Source organism: Stigmatopora nigra, chromosome 6 (genome assembly GCF_051989575.1).
Source record: "Stigmatopora nigra isolate UIUO_SnigA chromosome 6, RoL_Snig_1.1, whole genome shotgun sequence".
In the NCBI taxonomy this organism is placed as follows: Eukaryota; Metazoa; Chordata; class Actinopteri; order Syngnathiformes; family Syngnathidae; genus Stigmatopora; species Stigmatopora nigra.
This window is the reverse complement of record NC_135513.1, coordinates 8,552,292-8,573,479: the sequence shown is the minus strand read 5'-3', so window position 1 is coordinate 8,573,479 and position 21,188 is coordinate 8,552,292. Positions and strand designations below refer to the sequence as shown.

Below are 21,188 nucleotides of genomic sequence, written 5' to 3'. Positions count from 1 at the left end.
CTGTTTTTGATCGCATTGCAGGGGAAAAGTATTAATTATAATGAGTAGAATTTGTTAGTTCATTTTAAGCCCACTTCAAATTGCATAGTATTCATAATCGGTATAACACCAATTAAAAAAATATGAATCTATCTCATAATGTCATATTCTGTTAAATTAATAGTCCTGCTACTCATCTTTTCCATAGCATGGCACAACATGAAGTGAGGGTGCTAGATGGAGAGATTGAAGGTAATAAGAAGTCCATCTCTGAACTGCAAGAAAAAAGCGAGACGCTCACGATGCTGCTAAACTGTGCCCTGATGGACTGTGGTGTCTCCAAAAAAATGATCACTGAGAAGCAATCCCAGTTTGAAATCCTGCAAACTCAATACAGCACCTACGTTCGTGCTGTGGCGCAAACAGAGCGGACACTCCTAGAACTCACTAAGGTAGATAGGTTAGTTATGCTTAAAGTCCAGGTCCCACTATCACATAAGAGTGGACAGAGCTACTGCCACTGGCCAACAGCGAAATGGGATTGAAACTGCAACCACGCGCTAATTTGTTTATTTTACAAAGAAAAGGCCTATGGTTTAAATTTAATCTATCCAATTCCGTAATGTATACATCTTGAGGTGATAGGTTACTGTGACTTCAAATGGCAAATGTGATTTGATGGAGCAGCAAATTGACATGTTTTGTCTTCTGCTTCTTTAGGAGGATAACAGTCTTCATGGTGATGTGGGCGATCAGAGAAGAAAACTGGAGAAGAGCAAAAATAAACACTTGGAATTAGAAAATGCCATCATGACCCAAATGCTGACGAAGCTCATGGACAGCAAGGCTGCTCAGTACTATCAACGTCTTACCAACAAAAAAGCCTCTCTTAAGAAAGAAAAGGTGCATATACTTAAGATAGTTGTAATATCAAGAGATGTTTGACTGAGGCAAATGCAAGATTCCCTGTCCTTTTTGTCTGTATTTAGATCTATCAGCTATGGCAATTGGAGAGTTCGGTAATGGTGGCTGCCCTGGAAAGCAATGTGATCAATGAAAAACTGGAAAACCTGTCTCGAACTCAGAAGGAGCTTGATGAGGAAATTAGAAAGTACAACAAGGTGGTGGAATCTAACCAGACAAACAGTTCTTCCATCGATGCACTTATTTCACAGAAGCAAACCACCATTTCAAACATCAACAAGAAAATTGATCTCATTGCATTACGAACTGGGGTAAGAAATCCTTGTCCTTCTATGATCAAAAAGTTTTAGACGATTTCCACAGATGGAAGAATGTTGTTAGGATTCTCCTTGTTTACTCGCTTAATTTATGTGTGCATTTGATTCCAGCATGAAGACCTCAGCCCGCTGCAAATCAAGGCAGAATCGATAAAAACACAAGTTGACACGTTGGCAGGAAAAATCAAGCATGATCAGCACCTGTGGCTGAAGCTTCAAGGAATACTCATAGGACTAACCCTGGCCATACAGACGCACAACAAGGAATATAATAAACTTCAGGCAAAGTACACTGTAATCTGTCAGAAGAAGCTATATCTGGAACGTACGTCCGATTTCATTCAAACAAATGCTTACGGGTGATCAGATCGACAGCAGTTGTAATACTCTCTTCCAGGTCAACTTGAAATCGTGCTGCGTGAGGAAAATGAGTTGGACAAGAGCAATAAATTGCTTCAAAGGGACCTGCTGAAGCTCAACACCCTTCTAAACAAGAATGCCCAGCTGCGTTATGCTTTTGAACAGGAGAACGCTGTTATTGAGACTGAATTTCTTCATAAGCTCAGGGTTTGTTCTCGTTCTTTAATGCACTAGTCTTATTTCCTTTCAAAATGTTGTTGGTTAATGTGTTGTGTGTTTAGGAGGCAGAGCGTGAATCTTTACAAATTGAGGCCAAACTGGAAAAGATCCAGGAGGATAAAGAAAACATTCTCAGCAGTCTGGTTGAAGCAGAGTAAGTTGATGATGATACACTCTTATTTCTCCCTGATCAACTAAAGCTCATATATTTCAATGTATTTTATATTTAACCGTTTTTCCAATGGCATATGCTACTCTGCTTGTTTGGTATAACAGGCGTCAGATCATGCTATGGGAAAAGAAGACCCATGTCATGAAAGAAACACGTTTAGTGGTGCAGGAGGGCCAACAAGAAATCAAAACTATGAGGGACGACATTCACCGTATGGAGGTACGTAAATATTGCCGTGAGAAAATCTGAAAATATGCCGTATTTGAAATTTCAACCCATATATATCTCTAGTACCAAATGCAGTGTACATTGGATTTTCTTTCCTCACTGGCCTGCAGGTGGTTTTGTTTTCCTGAATATTGAAAGTGTTGTTGAAAAGTACTGCTGTAACATTTAACGTTATACGGTTCAGAACAGTTGCGTATACTGTTTATGACAACTAGTTTTTATTTAATTGTGTAAATATGTTTCCAAAATCCACAACAAAACTGAAAAAAAATGAGGTTGGTAACTGATTTTGTTAAATGTGTACAAAATATCGTCTTAGTTTCTCTGGGTAATCTGGCTTCCTCTCACATCCCAAAAAACATGGATTGTAGGCTAGTTGAGCAACCTAAATAGCCCCCCCCCCCCCCCAGTAAAAATTGTGGAGTGTGGACTGAGCATGTGTTTATTATGACAGCGTTGGCTCCATCAGCTGACAAAGGAGGGCGAACGGCTTATGGAAGACAGCATAGCAGTTGTGGAAAGGAGAGGATACATCATTGAGCGCAATGAGGTCATGTCTCGCAGTACCAAAAATATTTCCACCAATGGTGAACTTAATCTGAAGAATGACGGTTTAAGGCGGAAACTCAAAGATTTACTCAAGGTTGGGAATTTATCTCTACAGCATATAAGTGTGTTGTTCGACTACCTGACATTGAATTTATTCTAGTTGGTGAAAGAAGCTGATCAGGAGATGAGAGAAATGCAAGAGGGTCAGGTAAGAGCAATTTCATCATTTATTAATAACCTTTCATTATGACAAATTTGTGAATTCATTGCTGGCATTAAACTGGTTGGTGTTGCTTTTCCAGGAAGAATATCAGCAGAGGGCCAAGAAGATCCAGGAGATGATTGATGGCACTCCATCAACCACTGCTTCACTTGAAGCTGCTCTGCAGGGTGAGACAGACCGAGTTCATACTATAAACACTATCGTTCGACGTGTCTGGGTGGAGATGCCAAAGTACCAGGGAGCCCTTTGGAAGGTGTTGCGGTCACTGGCAGAACAAATAGAACCTCGCGACGGAAGCACGGGCAGCGGTGGATAAAACAGAGTTGTTGATCAGACAGTTAGCAATATATATATATACATAAATATGTACAGTAGATCAATAATACTTATCATTTTTTATTGTGGAAACCAGCTAGGCGACTCCTCTGGTTTTAGGACGTTTCATAAATGCTGTCTTAGTCTCCACTTAGACATTTTAATGATTCACTTGTGAAATCTTTCAAATCCAATAAGGATCTGCTATGGTGTTTGCTCACTTGTATACGTACCTGACTTTTGGATCCCCTTTTCCACAGTCCCTCAGGTCAGCAGCACCACTGTACATACATTGTGTTATGCTACAATTAATATAAACATTGAATCTCAGTACAACAATTTCTGCATGTCTGTTGAGCAATGCTGCGGCTTAAAATGGCAATTCTTTGGTGGACTCAAACTCCATGGAATGTTGACTTATACACAGGTTTAAGGAAACTGCTTCACTTTATTTTAATTAAAAAAGTATCATTCATTCAAATTCAAGCCGTTGTCTGCATGCTTCTCCTGGACAACTTCTCAAGTGAAATTTCAGATTTGTGGCTGTTATTCCACTGTTCTACAAGAGTCTAATTTTAGACAAGCATGGGCGGATGAATACGAAGAAATGGTACCTCCCAATGATATTGCTGTGAGCCAACGCAAAAGTAAGTCAACTAAATTTCACATATTGTTGTGAACCCTGTATGTGAGACTGTACAACTAAATGTCGCTTTGAACTTTGATTCATCTTTTTGATAGATCTAAAAACCTGTTTTTGGATCTATCAAAAAGATGCACACCCTTTCGATTCCACACAGAAAGGCAGGACTCTAAATACACATTTTACACATGTATTTTTTTTATTATTTTACAAATTTTACAGACATGGCGAAATAGAAAAAAGAAAGTGTTTCCTACACATCACTTCACATTTTAAAAACAAGCAAATATAGATATTGAAGTATCATAGATACATACTCTTGTTTACAAGTATTTCTTCATTTCTGTTAGGTAGTAACTAATGGTCTGAATTTAACCATGCTTTTTCCTTTCACCACAGGTCAGGCTCCACCCACACAATCTTCCTCTGTTCCTCCCAGATGACTGTGCTCAATCTGGTGAGCAATGATGCCTGGTCACACCATGAGTCAGGGTTCACATGATGATACAAACATGGCAGTTTGTCCAATAATGTTTCTTCGCTTCTGGAACACATCAGTAGATGCTCCTCAGACAGGTGGAGGCGGTGAAGCTTTGACCTGAAATTTTAGTAGATTGATACATCACTTAGCTTATTCATGCACATTGATGCAAACAATGCGAGAATTTTTTCTCCAACTTATGGTGAGTCTTTTCCCTAATTTATTTGTTTTTTGATTGTGAAGTCCTAGTGGGTGTGTGTGGGGAGGTGGGGGTGAGGGTAAGTGTGTGGGGGGTGGGGGTGAGTTTGGGGGTGAGGGTGAGTGTGTGTGGGGCGAGGGTGTGTGGGGTGGGGGGCGAGGGCGAGGGTGAGTGTGTGTGGGGTGGGGGGGGCGAGGGTGAGTGTGTGGGGGGTGAGCGTGGGGGGTGAGCGTGTGGCGGGTGGGGGGTGAGCGTGTGGCGGGTGGGGGGTGAGTGTGTGGAGGGTGGGGGTGAGTGTGTGGGGGGTGGGGGTGAGTGTGTGGGGGGTGGGGGTGAGTGTGTGGGGGGTGAGGGTGAGTGTGTGGGGGGTGGGGGTGAGTGCGTGGGGGGTGGGGGTGAGTGTGTGGGGGGTGGGGGTGAGTGTGTGGGGGGTGGGGGTGAGGGTGAGTGTGTGGGGGTGAGGGTGAGTGTGTGGGGGGTGGGGGTGAGGGTGAGTGTGTGGGGGGTGGGGGTGAGGGTGAGTGTGTGGGGGGTGGGGGTGAGGGTGAGTGTGTGGGGGGTGGGGGTGAGGGTGAGTGTGTGGGGGGTGGGGGTGAGGGTGTGGGGGGTGGGGGTGAGGGTGAGTGTGTGGGGGGTGGGGGTGAGGGTGAGTGTGTGGGGGGTGGGGGTGAGGGTGAGTGTGTGGGGGGTGGGGGTGAGTGTGTGGGGGGTGGGGGTGAGTGTGTGGGGGGTGGGGTGAGTGTGTGGGGGGTGGGGTGAGTGTGTGGGGGGTGAGTGTGTGGGGGGTGGGCGTGAGAGTGAGTGTGTGGGGGGTGGGGGTGAGAGTGAGTGTGTGGGGGGTGGGGGTGAGTGTTTGAGGGTGAGGGTGAGTGTGTGGGGGGTGGGGGTGAGAGTGAGGGTGAGTGTGTGGGGGGTGGGGGTGAGAGTGAGGGTGAGTGTGTGGGGGGTGGGGGTCAGGGGGTGGGGGGGTGAGGGGGTGGGGGGTTGGGGTGAGGGTGTGGGGGGTTGGGGTGAGGGTGTGGGGGGTGGGGGTGAGTGTGTGTGGGTGTGTGGGGGGTGAGGGTGGGTGTGTGGGGGTGGAGGGTGGGTGTGTGGGGGTGGAGGGTCAGTGTGTGGGGGCCTGAGAGTGTGTGGGGGGGGATTTGTGTGGTGGGGATGAGTGTGTGGTGGGGGTGAGAGTGTGGTGGGGGTGAGAGTGTGGGGGTGGAGGGTCAGTGTGTGGGGGCCTGAGAGTGTGTGGGGGGGGGGGGGTCAGAGTGTGGGGGTAGGGGTGAATGTGTGTGGGTGTGTGGGGGTGGGGGGTGAGTGTGTGGGGGGTGGGGGTGAGTGTGTGGGGGGTGGGGTGAGTGTGTGGGGGTGAGTGTGTGGGGGGTGGGGGTGAGTGTGTGGGGGGTGGGGGTGAGTGTGTGGGGGGTGGGGGTGAGTGTGTGGGGGGTGGGGGTGAGTGTGGGGGGTGGGAGTGAGTGTGTGGGGGTGGGAGTGAGTGTGTGGGGGGTGGGGGTGAGTGTGGGGGGTGGGAGTGAGTGTGTGGGGGTGGGAGTGAGTGTGTGGGGGGTGGGGGTGAGGGTGAGTGTGTGGGGGGTGGGGGTGAGTGTGTGGGGGGGTGGGGGTGAGGGTGTGGGGGGTGGGGGTGAGGGTGCGTGTGTGGGGGGTGGGGGTGAGGGTGCGTGTGTAGGGGTGGAGGGTAAGTGTGTGGGGGCGTGTGGGGGGTGAGGGTGGGTGTGTGGGGGTGGAGGGTAAGTGTGTGGGGGCCTGAGTGTGTGGGGGGCTGAGAGTGTGTGGGGGGGTGAGTGTGTGGTGGGGGTGAGTGTGTGGTGGGGGTGAGTGTGAGAGTGTGGGGGTAGGGGTGAATGTGTGTGGGTGTGTGGGGGTGGGGGGTCAGTGTGTGGGGGGTGGTGAGTGTGTGTGGGGGCTGAGAGTGTGTGGGGGGGCTGAGAGTGTGTGGGGGGATGAGAGTGTGTGGTGGGGGTGAGAGTGTGTGTGGGGGGTGAGAGTGTGTGTGGGGGGTGAGAGTGGGGTCGGTCAACAGTGTGGTGGGTTAGAGTGAGAAAATGGGGTGGTGTGAGAGAGTGGGGTCGTGTGAGAGAGGGGGGGGGGGTGTAGAGTGAAGGAGCAGGCTCGCCAATACGAGAGGAGTTTTCCAACAATATGCACCATCCTGAAGCAGAAGGAAGCTTTGTAATGATATCAATCTGTTAAGGACACCATTACCACTATTTATTTGTTTCTCTGATAGTAAATGGTGAATGAGAACCAATAAAAAACTTTTTCCAATGTAATATCCTGTTTTTGGTGTTTTTTTTTCGGAGGGCAGGAACAAATTAATTTTTGTTTATTTTAAATCTATGGGTTGATATATGATACTGGTAAATAGACATACAAGCTCGTTCCCAGAACACATTATGCTTATATCTTGCATTACTGTATGCATTTTTTGCAAAAAAATAAATAAATAAAAGAACGTATGGCTTTCATATAACTGTGTGGCCAATTTACTATGCATGGCTAAAAGCAGAAAGGTAACTTACTTGAGTTTATGCGCACTACGTGCTGACTGGCCGATGAAGATGATGATTGGAAAGATCTCTGCCCTGTGGAGTCGACGCACGCAATCCAACCCAAGAGGCAAGACACAGTGAATACCCTGAAGAAGGAAGAATACAAAAATTATACGTAACCTAAGGACGGATATAATGTAAGAGGAAAAAAATGTTTAACAAGTCCCCGAAATGGTGAATTGTACCATTTAAACTATCGTACTTACTCACATAAGCTGCATTTTTCAGACAAAACGAGCTGCAAGCTGACAAAGACGTAACACCATGACGCAAGCCAATGAATTTGTCTAAATCCTATTTAAATCCCAATTCTTATCGAATCCTCGAATATTTAACTTCATCACTACATATAATTAGTTATATATGCAGTAATCCCTCGATTATCGTGTCTTCACTTATTGCGAATTCACCACTTGGCAATACTTTTTGCCATTATTAAAATAATACTAATTATAGAATTGTGAAAAGCCACGCTGAAACCCCTAGGCAGAAGCCACTTTTGCTAATGAGATTCAACACTAAAGAAAAAAAACATTTTTAAAGTTCATAAAAAATTGCTAATGGAAAATATATATATATATATAATATGGGGGACCCTACTTTGCGATTTTTCAATTATAGCAGTAATGTCTGGTCTACATTAACCGTGACATTCGAGGAATTACTGTATATAGAATAGATGTAAACACACTTACCTTCTTCATGACTTTTTCCACACTCTGCAGAGTGTAGCAAACATTTCTTCCCTGCTCACATTCCTCCAGGAGCTCAGACTTCTGCAAACATGCTGCATGGTCACTGGAACTCAACATCTCTGCAGAAAATAAGTGAGCGTATCAATTAGCAAAGTTAAATACAGAATGATGTCATATAAAGAGACGAGAGATGCCTAAAGTGTATATATTTCTCAGCCCTATTAAAAAACCACAGCAAATTTACAGATTATGATCAAGTGGAAAACAACTGATCCATTTTAGAAATGTTCTCAATGTGGCACCATATTAAGTGCCAAAACAATTATCTATCAACTCATGATGACATGACACATTTTATTCCATGTTCTTCCAGTCCTGGATCATTAAACCTGAATTTCAAGCGTGTATTTGCATTTGTTTCTTCAGACATCAGGCCAAATGGTTCTACTGTAACATGGACTACAAATAATTTTTCAAACATAACCAAGCAATGGTATTGTTGTTTCTTGCACAAGGAATCAATCTATCGGCATTGAAATGAAAGGAAATCCTATTAAAATGTATCATTTGACAGGCTACCTAGAGGAAAATATTTGGTATTACACTCTGGGTATGTTCCCTTTTTATGTATTTTCAATACCTACATACTTGCAATAGATGAAACTTTCCATTGAAATTGATTTCTTTTTGTAATGTCAAAAGTCATGAAGCAAATCGATCCACTCCTTTATTTTCAGCCTCATCGTCATTATGTGGCAAACTGCTTTTTTCCTTGATTGTTATACTTTTTAGTTTTTTTTAATAAATTACATTAAAGTACAATGAAGTCTATGTGGAGCCTCAAATATTGTACGTGTTTGCCATTCAAAGCCTTTGTATTGCTTTGTAAATTGCCAACTCTAGGGTCAAAGATGTCAAAATACTGTTAATTACTGAAGAAAGCTGCTTTCAACATATTGTTTCATTTAGATGTCAGGCCATTTTATCACCCAAAAAAAATAAAAATCAGTACATTTTCTAACCCAAAGTGTCATACAACCCAAAACATGTCAAAAACAAAAGTTGAATCTTTAGTCATTTTTAAAAAAGAGCAAAGAACCAAAGTTCTCTTACCAGGTTCACAGAGCTCAAAGCCCTGCCACGATGCCACCTTTTTATTGAGGATGCGTCCCAGGATGGATGGAAGCAGCAAGACTGGTCGACAAATGGGCGGGAAGTGAGGTGTGACCGGTGTATAGGGCATGAGGGTTAGACAACTTCTAGGGGCCGATTTTTCACCTAGATGGAACGGCACATCATCAGGCAAAAAATCGTTTCTAACATTGTGTGTATAAATTTGCCATCATTATTAATCATTATATGGTGATTTTTACCCAAATCTGTAGTCTTGCTCTTGTCGTTCTCTACGCTGACCCACAAAGGGTTTCGGCCCTGGCGTCCTGTGCTGACAATCCTCACTGTTTTACGTGTTTTCTGGTTCAATACGTCCTCTTCCTGAAAAAGGGCGTACATACCTATCATTCCATAAAGATTTATAAAAAAAAAAAAAACACTACGGCAATAGTGCTGATCACGAGTTTTCGCCAATGTCTTATTGTTAGGTTTATCATTATTATACATTTGCTTGTAATATAATCATTATATATCTATATATCTATTTATATATATATATATATATATATATATATATATATATATATATATATATATATATATATATATATATATATATATATATATATATATATATATATATATATATGTAAATACACTTTATAATAATGTGTGACACATAAAATACACTTATAAATCAATAATGTATTCAGAAAATAATAAAATGTGCGGAATAATGTTTGCTTTGATATGTGCAATTATTGCCTAAGGATACTAAAACCCATATAAGGATTTTTTGTAGCCAGTCATACAGATTTATGTAGTCTTAGGTTGACAGATATGGGCTTATTTACCATTGAGCTATGCAACACACTTACTTTTTTAGACTTGAATTTTTGTAAGTTCATTTCTTCAAGAGCCCGAATTAGAAGTCGCTGTGCTCTGGGATTTTGGCAAATCAAAACGTGCAGTGATAAGTGATAAAGTTTCATGAACGTTATATGTTTGGGCAAATTTCACATAAATACCTGTAGTAGTTGGGTACTAATCCGCTATGGAGGGCCAAAAGCTGGCAGGGATGAACTTGATTGGCACTCCATGAGTCTTCAGTGTCTGGGGGCCGTGTGTTGGTCACATGCAGAATGTCATTGCAGGACACAGACAGTGTTCCTTTTGGACCTGCTGGGATTGTCACGTTGACACGCACGTAGAAAGAGTCACCTGATGACAATTCCTTTTGCTGGAGTTGGTGTAGAAGTGCCTCATAATCTGTACAATAAGCAGATAGCAATATGAACCGGTCAATTTGTGAACATTCATTTCATTTAGAATAGCGTTTAAGTGTTGTGATGTAATTTTTCTAACAATTGGCCAAGTAGCTTCATCAAAATATTCATTCTTTGTCACAGGCACACACCACTGTTGTTCATGTCAAACATGACAAAGAAAAAAAAATGATTAACAATATTCCTTATTTATTCTTGTTGACGATACATGGCTGGACGCAAATGGTTTTCTACATCTTGCTGATTGTTTGAAAGGTTGCCGGACTGGTTTTGAGTTTTCTTGCAGCCTTTACTTGCAAGTCATGATACCGTGTGATGTCTTTAGGGAGTATTTATTTGTTTTGGTTTACGTTATCAATGTAAAATTTATGAGACCATTATAATTGTTACTTTATTCTATCTTAATTGCAGTTCTACATGTTCGCTAGCAGAGCTCATTAAAACTTTTTCTGTGTCACACTATTTCAGTCTTGTGTAACAGTTGTGTAACAACTAATTACTTGCTTAAGGCAAAAGTTGTCCCAATCTGTCATTATTCCTTTTGTATATTGTTATGAAACATAATCTATTATTATTATTGAGTTTTTTATCTTTCTTTAAAGCTGTTGACTATCTAAAAGAGAAATATAGCATTTTAAAGGTTGTTGCTATTCACACAAAAAAAAAACCGAGGCAAATGAAGTTTACAAATACTTTCTAATCTCTACTGGAAAAAAATAAATGCTTAAGTAAAGGCAACGAGTGAGTCCTCTGCCTAATAAGTTATTGTTTTTGCTACTTCCCATCCCACCCAAGAATAAAAATGAACCAACAAACAATGAATTGCTGTGAAACGTTCCACCTAACATTGAGTTATATTCGACCTTTTCAGAATTTGCATGACTGGGCCAATATATTGGAGTGGAATATTAAATTTGTTTTATTTTGCTTGCATAACCTTTACAGTGAAACTATTCCACATGCAAATAGTCACCTTAAAATAGCTGCTTTTTTTTACAAGAAAGAAGTACATTTTAAAAATATCAACAAAAAGTTGTATTCTGTGAATGTGAACGTTCGCTGAAATAACTTTACAAAAGCGTGGGATTCCTTTAAAAAGCGCCAAAATACTGGATGTGATGATATTAAATACTATAATGTGAAATACTTTGTAGCTAGTAGAATAAAAACATTTTAAAAAACAGATGTACCTATTTTTAAGTATTTTCTTAATTTGCCTACTTTACTTTGATATAAAAAAAATTTAGTTTAAAAGTTTATTGATATAATCTACATAAATTGGCAATTTTGAGGTTCTGGAAAAAACGTATCAGGCCAAACATTATATAAATGAAAAATGTAGAAGCAGGTTTAAAGTACATGCTTTGGAACATACCATCTTGCCTGGGACGCAAAGAGAGGTGGCAGAGACCAGTGACTTGGTCAAGTGCCCACAAAGCTTCTTCTAAAGTGGAATCCTCCAGAACCATCCTGAGAGCTTTCTGGTTCTGTTGATACCTCACCTGCAAGCATTATAGTGTATTTAGACACTTTGGTATACCATAACAGTGATCATCTATTTGTCTTACCTCCACAATTTGTGCCCCATAGGTGATACCCACAGTATGTGCAGCACTCCCTTCCGTCACTTCATGCACAAAGACGCCAGTCTTATTTCCCCCTACCACTGCAATCTGATTTAGCAACGTCTCCCCCTGGAAGGCAATGGTGACTACGCGCCCATTGACGCGTATGGCTTTTTGACGTGAACGCACGAGGAAAGGAGGTACGGAACTTTTGATCAGGCTGTTGAAAAAAAGAACAGAAAATAAATTGATATTGCATATTTCTTGCAGTTTGTCCCAATGAAGTACACTGAATTAGTTGACATTTGGGTTTCATAAGTCGGAATTGATTCTTCTTTTGGGTTGTCAGAAAATCTCTGCATTGATTTTCCTTTTCTGAATTGTCTAATGATCTATATGGTAGAAAAGAGTACTAGATTCATAACTAGAAAATTTCGTAAGTACAAGTGTACTTTATATGTAAATTCTCTAACTTGTTCCACGGTCTTGACACAACTATCAACAAAACCCTTTAAAGATGGCCAGTGCCCCAATTTTGTATGAAACCAATTGAATTGAATGTTTTTATTGTCATTTTATGAGATAGAATGAGAGCAATGAAATGAGAGCCCCTTAGAGGGTAGCGATGCTCTAATGTGAGAATCAATGCATCCGGCAAAAATATTTTCATAATAAAATAACGGATAAGGAAATGCATTTACTTTTCGTGGGATTTTGTAACTTAGATCTTTTTCGTATCTCAAGTCATTCATTTGCATATAAAAAATTCATAACCAGAAAATTTCATACGTAGAGGCATTCGTAAGTAGAGGTATGACTGTATTTCCATTCTCACATATTTCATCTCTGTTCTACATTCTGATATCACACGTTCTTTACTAGTGGATGACTGATTTTGAATGTGAATGAATGGTAAAAAGGCATAATCATATCTAATTCTCTATAAAAGCTGAGGGCTATTGTTTTTACAAAATTGTTGCTTGTTGGCTCGTTTTACCTGAACCCGTTTTTGGTTCTTCTCAGAGCACATGGCTGTCTTGATGGAGTATCATCTTCCTTCTCTAAACAGGAGACATTATAATTAATGATTTGGAATGTGATTATTTATGTTTTATGCGTTTTATGCATCTTTGACATGTTGCTTATTTGGTGACCACATCCCATTTTAATTCAGGTTCATAGGTATTACCACCTGGAGTTACACCCTCGACCAGTTATCGTTATAAGAACATGATTGGTCTTTTGTACACACATCCAACCACTAAAGCTCATAAATCTGGAATACAAACCAACGGGGAAGATCTCAAAGTCGTCCAATGAAGAATCATCGGTCTCCGTTGTTTCCAGGCTACAAAATGGAAAACAATGCATACATGCAACTCAGACAGGTTTGACAAGCCAAGATTATCATCTTAAACCACCGACTGATCGTACTGTACATCTGAAACATGTTGCATATCTAAAATGACTAAAGTTACGAAAGGAATTTCCCGTACAGGTTATCTCATCCCTCATCTCATTTTCGGAACTGCGTTATCCTCACTAGGGTCGCAGGGGGGGGGGGGGGGGGGGGGGTACTAGAGCCTATCCCAGCTAACTTTGAGCCAGCCTGAATCGGTGGCCAGCCAATCGTAGGGCACAAGTAGACGAACAACCATGCACACTCACACCCATACCTAGCGGCAATTTAGAGTGTCCAATTAGCCTACCATGCATGTTTTTGGAATGTGTAAGGAAACTGGAGTAACCGGAGAAAACCCATGCAGGCCCGGGGAGAACATGTAAACTCCACACAGGTGGACACGACCTGTGTAATCTAATCTATTGATCTTTAGTAAGAGCACCCATGTAAAATATTGTGCAGAATCTCACTCACATGCTGTCTTTATAAAGTCCTCTATGTCTTCTGCAGAGAGACTGAGGACTGGGAGGTTCAACGTTTGCTGACCGCACACTACATTTCAATGGATCTTCACACTTTAAGATAAAGGGGAATTAATACACACACTATATCTATAAAATAGTTCTTATAAACAGTAAGGTGAATTGTTCATTTGAAAAAATATTAAACCTCATCTTTTTACTTGTACTTAAAGCAAAACAAGGTAAAACAACTGTAACGCTTTGCAATTCAACACCAACTAATATTAGAATAAGAAGCCATGCACACAATGAAAAATAAGAGCTCTCTGTGTTTGAAAACTGTCCATTACTCTTTTTGTCAAGATAATTTTAGGACTAGCAACCATGAATGAAGCTGAAATATCAAAAGACTGGTCACTGTGCAGTTATTATGTGGAGAGTGTTTTTTAAAAGTGAGTTTCTTTTTAGGCGTGAGCTGTATTAGGTTTAAGAAAAAAAATCTCCTAAACAATGAAAAGTATTCACACACCTCGGTTGTGAAGGGATTCAGTGGTAAAGGAGTAACTGCATCCAAGCGGCCATGACCGCAGCAATTTGGGAATGACGAATCTTCAGATTTGGATGGAGGACAATCCCAGGTCATCCCCTTCTCCTTTTTTTAAGACATTGTGTTAGCAATTTTTTTTTGCAAATTTGTGTGTCAATGATTTTTTTTGTTGTTGCAAAATTACCTTTGAGTTCTGCCATTCTTTGATGTGATTGGCATTCACACTAAAGGTGATCTCCTGGAGTTCCATCATTTGAGATCTTAGGATATCCTTCTCAGCCAGGATACAGGCGATCTGGGATTGGGTCTCATTTCTGGATAGGTATGCCTAGAATGCACAGTGTCACTATTAGATTGGGTTGGATTGGATAACTTTATTCATTCCGTATTCGTATGGTTGTTACTCTATAATTTCAGAATATTTGTTCAATATTGTGACCTTGCATTTACTCTTGCCCCCTCTACTACAAAAACTGTTTTCTTAAATTGTCTATTTCTCAACAACTTTAAAACCGTTTTACATAACTTGCAAATTATATGAACCATTTCTTTTTTTTTTTTACAGGTCTGGTTAATGTATTCAGAAAGGATTACCATTAACAAGACTGGCTAGGATCAGACCCCTTGTATCAGGAGTTTTGGTACCCTATATCCCTCCATGAATGATTGAAAAGAGTACAGGCAGGCAGGTGGAGAAAGTGGCGAGCGTATGGGGTGGAGGGTTCGACCCCATGGTTGCTCCTCGTTGTTTGGAATTTGCATGTTCTTCCTGGGTTTTTTCCAGCTACTCTGGTCATCTCCCACATCACAAAAACATGCTAGGCTGGTTGAACACTCTGAATTCCCCCTGGGTATGAGTGTGAGCATGTATAGTTATCAATCTAATTGTGCTCTGTGATTGGCTCGCCAACAATTCATGGTGTCCTCCACCCAATGCCCACTGTTAGCTGGCATAGGCTCAGGCATGGCCCTTGGGGGGGGGGGGGGGATAAGCGGTTTGGAAAATGAAAGTTTACACTTTTCCATGACTTCTAGAGAAGATTGTGATATCGTTTTCAAAAATATATGCAGCTAATGTTTGGACAGTTACTAACATTTACTACCTGATGATTATTTAATCAGAAGCAAAAGGCTTCAATCAAAACCATCTTGTTTTTGACTGTGTAAAAATATGCAAACATAGGTAGTAATTCAGTTAGTGGCCAGAAAGTAGTTACCTGGTCTCTCTCAGTCTGCAGTTCTCTCATCTGGTTTTGAAAAACATTATTCTTCTGTTGGTGCATGTTGCAGTCCAATGTCAACTGTTGAACTTGTAGGGTTAGAGACTCGTTCTGATCCAGAAACTGAACAATTAAATACATGATTTAGTTGTGGGAATCAACATTACATGGAGACACCTAGCATTTAACGATGAAGAAAATACTGTCTGTCATTTTAACCACACGCATAAACCACATTATTATGTATATATAGCTATTTCTAATTGAAGTTGGCAGAAATTCCATTCTTTAAAAAAGAACTGTGTTCCCTACTTGGCTTTCTGGCAACTTCAAGCGATGGTTGCTTTTTGTAATGTCTCTCTGGTCACAGCTTCCTCGTGTATTGTCTCTACGAGCACTGGGCGGAGCGTTGTATTTATTCTGTTTTTTTTCCCGTTAGTCAGTGCAAATGGCGGAGCTTGTTCGCTAATACGAGAGGAGTACTACTTCCCGGGCAAGTTGGCAAGTGTTGGTGCGTTATCCTATTGTGAGGACATTAGTGTGCCTCATTTTCGGGAATATTTTGAAGGGAAGACAAAAGCAAACAACCCTTGATAGGTTGCATCTGAAAGTCAGGGTGGAGGCGGGGAAAATAGAGCCAGCCCGGTAGAAGAAAAGTATAAAAATTTAAAACGAAATTAGAATTAAATTTAGTGTAAGGTTGGATTAAACTTTTTTTGAGTGCCTGTATCGTAATCCAAGTTCATTTAAATTTGCTCCCCCCAGTCCCTCTCTCTCTCCCCACTGCGAAATCCGTCTAATTTTAGTATTATTAAACACATTTTAGTACCATTAAACCACTAGTTATTTGTTACTTTGTTAATAGATGGCAAATTAGAACAAATACAAATGTTTTTCCAATCCAACATCCTGTTTTGGGTGTTTTTTTCAGAGGGTTGGAACGAACTAATTTGTTTTTAGTTCATTTCTATGGGAAACGTTCATTTGAGTTACGAGTTAATCGACATACGAGCTCAGTCCCGGAACGAATTAAGCTCGTATCTTGAGGTACCACTGTACATTGGGTTTACATACTGCAATTCTGCTTTGAACCTTACGTCTTGTTTTTCCCTGTGAAGCTGTTCATTTTCTTCACTGTAGCATCTGAGCTGACCAGCGAGTTCCACCTGGCTATCGATAGCTTCCGCCAAATCCTGGGCTAGAATATCCTGGTGAGCCTAACAGGAAACCCCATGAAATAACAACATGGAGATTACATTATTGATGACATGTTGTGGATATAATAAAGTGCTTCAACTTACTGGTTTGATATTCTCAATCTTTGTTATCTGGAATCGTTGATTCCTGACCTCCTCTTGCGGGTGAGAAGCCTCAAGTAGAGACAAGGATCTGAGAGAACGCCGTTTCTGGAAGTCGCTCTCAGTTTGGGTCTTTTGTAATTCTGTTTGCAGTTGATAGATCTGTCCATAAAACCAAACCATAAAATACAATGTCAAGTTGTGGTAACACTATTTCAGGTCATCACATTTTTACTTTACAGAGTACAGTTACATTTCCTAAATGTAATATAAAAGTCAGAACAATCCACTTGACCTGCACCACCACTCAACAGCACCATTTTTTTTACCAGTCTCAATTGGGTCAAGAATAAGGCCAGTCATGATAATTTAGTTTCAACACTAAGTCAAGGTTTTGAAGTGACAAGTGATTAAGGTTGCTGAACTAACTACGATGAAATGCTGGAGAAAACCATGTAGTTTTTACTTGGCACTGAATTTTTGTATTTTATCTCTCTAAGCGATCAAAATGTTAAAGACATGTTTTGCGGTGAAACTTTAGCAATTTCACCGCAAAACATGTCTTTAACAAGATCAAATTCGATTGTAAAAAATGTTGGATTGCAGGTTTTGTTGTTTTTTCCCGAATGAAGACGTGATTGACTGACACAGCCTTTGCGATCTGTCAGTTGACAGGTGCTGGAGAACACAATCAGTGTCTTTTTGCACGGCAACACGCTCATTACATAACATAAACAAATTTAAATGAACTTGGATTAGGATACAGACACACTCAAAAATAAGTTCAGTCTAACCTTACACAAAACTTAATTCTAATTTAGTTTTAAATGTTGGTACCTTTCTTATCCAGGCTCTATTTGTCCCGCCTCCACCCTGACTTACATATTGTACCTCACCGGTTAGCGAAGTCTGAAAAGCCACATATGGCTCCCGAGCCATGGTTTTTCTACCCCTGTGACAGACTAGAATCCTGTGTATTTCAGGCTCTTCTATTTCCGAAAACAAGAACAATCATTACGACTACAGACCTGCAAGTTGAGGTCATGCAGGCGCATGCTCACAGCTGATTTCTCCTCAATGGCTGCAGTGTAGCGTACATACAAGTCACACTTTTCATCTTTCAGTTGCGTGACTTCGCGCTGCAGTGAAGACAAATGTCTATGCATGCGCTCGTAATCCAACTGGAGAGATCGGGACTTTTCTTTGTGCTCCATCATCTGCTCAATTTCAGACTCGAGGGAGGCGCAGCGAGTGCTCATTCTTCCAGCCTCACAACGGGCTTCTCGAAGCTCATCCTGCATTCCAGTTACCGCTCTGATAAGGTACTCGGTCAATTCAGAATACTTTATAAGACCTGCCGAGAGAGAACGGACATTGGCCAAGTCAGGCATTTGGAAAATGAAACTTATTTTGCGCTAGAAGTAATTTAGTAACATACCACTGAATCTGGAGGGCTCAGTGCTTGGCTTCCGTCCACTAACTTGAGTGTAGAGGGTTGGGTAGTGGATCATTAGGCTTTCTAGCAAAGCCACCGCACCGTTTCTACCCTGGGTCCGTAGAAGATCCATCATATGACCTACAAAAAGAAGGGCATTCTTATTTTTCCCACCTTGCAAAATAGTATACAACTGCTGAATCATACGACTACTACATCATGCACAATACAAAACACATGACTTAAGCCCACTTCAAGTTGTATACTTTTGTGAGTAGGTATTGCCTGATGACTTAATGGCCAGAGTGGTGGAAATGAAATTGCTTTTGATTGTCAATCAAGACAATTGAAATAACCAAAGTTGAATGGTGAAATAAATTATCTGTGTTTCAGATTGTTTTTCAGCAATCAATTTGAAATGTATTAATTTCAAAAAATAAAATGAAAATTGCTTTAACGCATCATTCCATTGCATTTAGTATATGCTCATGAACAATCGAAAACAAATGCTCTATCTTCTCATGGGCAATGTCGATCAAAACAGATTAAATGAAAATGTTATTGGCCAAAGTAAACAAAAAGGACATTTCAAAACCAAAAAAATATGTGTAAATATGTTACTATAATACAGTGTACTATACTTTTTTGAGCTGCAGCACACTTTTTGGATTGAAAAAAATCTTAAGGGACACCACCACCTGAAAATCTTTTCATTTAAAACTATGTCGCCTAACAATAGTCAAAGTTTTATCAGCAGGAATCACATAAACCTCCAAAAGTATTCCAGAATCAAATTTTTCACACTGACATAATGTCACCAAAACTTGATGTATGCGGACCCCTGAACAACATTCAGTACAGATAATGCAAAAATAACTAATGTATGGTTTTTAATCGCATAATTTTATGACTTTTCTCCAAAAATTCCTAAAATCCCCTAATATTATGCAAACAAATGTTGTGCTAACACACTTTACGTCTGCAAAAGTTGATTAACCAATCAACTTCGGGTTCACGTTCGAGAAAAATAAACAACAAAATGACTGTTTCACAATCTGAATCTTCTAACAGTATAATCTATGATTTAAGATTCATCATATTCTGATTTCAACCTGTTAATAGTTCAATTTTAGTCATGATATATTCACATAAATTTTTCTCTGTGAATATTACATTGTATGACTTCTTGCAATTTCCCACGGCACACCTGATCATTGCTCATGCCACACTGCTATAAACACAACAATGATGTAATTAATACCTACAATTACATGTGTGAATAATTTGAGTATGAGTGTGTCAATGTTTTGAGAGTTGAGATGAGTACATTGAAGGAAACGAGGCATTGCATAAACTGAAGTCCAAAACCAACAACAGCATCTTACTTGTTCTCATTGAGCGATTGGTAAGGTTATGGCTGGAAAGAATCTCATCCTCATCCATCTCAGTGAGCACCCTGGCTTGCCTGAGATATGGAATCACGATGCACGGTCGAATCCCAAGGGAGAGTCGATGGCGGTTATCATTAATAAGCTCCCACAGTTCCTCTTCTGGCATCTCCTTCAGGTCAGGCCTCTCGGGCATAATCTCTCCTGCCATCTTCAGTTTGCAGTGCAGACGGCAATTTTGATTGCCTGCCTCTGTGACTGCTCAGTGCCTAAATATTGGAAACACAACAAGAACAACAATAAGACTAGATGAGACAGACAGACTGCAGGTGTTAATGTCACAGTCTCTCCACGCCCAGTGGGTGTTGGTGTTTGGTGGGCGTGTAGGAAAACCAGTCATACAAGGCCGCTGTGTTGGAGCACATATTGTACGACAGCAAACACTATAGTGTTTATACTTTTTATACTATAGTATCACAAAGGAGATCATGAATTATTATTGCACAGAAATGCCCTGTATCAATCTTTGCTTCACAATTAAGGTCAAGGAGAACAGGTGCTTGTGGTACAATAGACTTGTGTCTTCCATGTCGAGTTATTAAAAGGCAAGATCTGATAAAAACAATAATAATAATAATAAATTTGCGTTAAACTATCTTTGCCTGAGGCAGAAAAGTGCACAATTATGAAAGTTTCCCAATGCAAAGCATTGAATTCTTCTGTGGCTTCTGTCTCACAATGGCATATAAATTAGAGTTAATGTGAGAAAGTATTTGTCATTGTGTGCAAATGAAGTGGCGTCTATTTCAAATTTAAACATGAAAATCAGACAGTGATATAAACATCTGGTATTAACATTTGTCATAGACTACTGCACCGATTGACCTGTCTTACTAGTATTCATAGCTTCCGCTGAATGGAATGATTCCATGAATAGATGTTCAGCATGTAAACAAGTTCTTTATTGGTGTTTGCTTTGGAAATTTCTTTCATTAAGCCAGTGATTCACACATAGCTAGCTGACAGCTGACAGGTGCAAACAAAGTCAAGTGCAAAGTCCTTGTTGAAATGAGGAAACACGACTGGAGGCTTAAAGAGTTTTTCATTTTGTTACCCCTCTTACCATCTTTTTTTTGTGGACAATCTATTTACTGTATGTGAATGATTTATGCAAACAGATGCTATTTGTTTTGTTTTGGTGTATTTTTTTTAGGGTGAGATCTGTGACTGCTTGCTCCTCATTTTCTCTTAGAGTGGAGTCATCTACCATTTGGTTGGTAATTGTTCCACCATGGTGATAGAATCTGAAACGTCCACGCACAAAGACAAGCACACGTGCTGACCGACTCTCTTTTTGAAGCTCTACACACGTGCTCACATGTGGAGTTGATTCAAAATGATGTTTGCCTCATGTGACAACTTTTGAGTCATCGATTTGACAGAAGCCATGTGATATATTTATCATCACTTCCATAACTCACATTTAATCAAGTGTGAATTTTAGCCCACCTGATATGCTGTTATGTACTTGGTCATTTGTGAAATTTAGCCGAGTTGGCCAAATTGCGCTTTGTCTAGCTCCAGGGATTTAAAAAAAAATAATTAAAAAAA

General features: G+C 40.6%; 2 protein-coding genes across 6 annotated transcripts in view; one reads left to right on the top strand and one right to left on the bottom strand.

Annotated features, from left to right (window-relative positions):
- The window catches only part of ccdc40 (coiled-coil domain 40 molecular ruler complex subunit), a 48,361-nt gene extending 44,589 nt beyond the window's left edge, over positions 1 to 3,772 (top strand). For all 5 annotated transcript variants that reach the window (XM_077719514.1, XM_077719513.1, XM_077719516.1 and 2 more), the window contains 10 exons: positions 188 to 431; positions 700 to 882; positions 969 to 1,214; positions 1,332 to 1,545; positions 1,618 to 1,787; positions 1,862 to 1,953; positions 2,076 to 2,190; positions 2,654 to 2,842; positions 2,909 to 2,956; positions 3,051 to 3,772. In XM_077719514.1, the coding sequence (XP_077575640.1) occupies positions 188 to 431; positions 700 to 882; positions 969 to 1,214; positions 1,332 to 1,545; positions 1,618 to 1,787; positions 1,862 to 1,953; positions 2,076 to 2,190; positions 2,654 to 2,842; positions 2,909 to 2,956; positions 3,051 to 3,287 (1,738 nt within the window). In that variant the 3' untranslated portion in view covers positions 3,288 to 3,772. The remainder of the gene's footprint in view (positions 1 to 187; positions 432 to 699; positions 883 to 968; positions 1,215 to 1,331; positions 1,546 to 1,617; positions 1,788 to 1,861; positions 1,954 to 2,075; positions 2,191 to 2,653; positions 2,843 to 2,908; positions 2,957 to 3,050) is intronic.
- A 393-nt stretch (positions 3,773 to 4,165) lies between these two features.
- card14 (caspase recruitment domain family, member 14) lies at positions 4,166 to 19,867 on the bottom strand. Its single transcript, XM_077719518.1, has 20 exons — positions 19,575 to 19,867; positions 18,193 to 18,330; positions 17,783 to 18,108; positions 16,758 to 16,916; positions 16,554 to 16,673; positions 15,454 to 15,579; positions 14,421 to 14,564; positions 14,219 to 14,341; positions 13,703 to 13,803; positions 13,116 to 13,174; positions 12,824 to 12,887; positions 11,830 to 12,046; positions 11,637 to 11,763; positions 10,004 to 10,244; positions 9,854 to 9,917; positions 9,236 to 9,356; positions 8,976 to 9,140; positions 7,863 to 7,981; positions 7,138 to 7,253; positions 4,166 to 4,527 (listed from the first exon to the last, which is right to left on the bottom strand). Exons 1-20 carry the CDS (start codon positions 19,786 to 19,788, stop codon positions 4,320 to 4,322), a joined length of 2,952 nt encoding a protein of 983 aa, XP_077575644.1. The 5' UTR covers positions 19,789 to 19,867; the 3' UTR covers positions 4,166 to 4,319.
- Between the last annotated feature and the right edge of the window lie 1,321 nt (positions 19,868 to 21,188).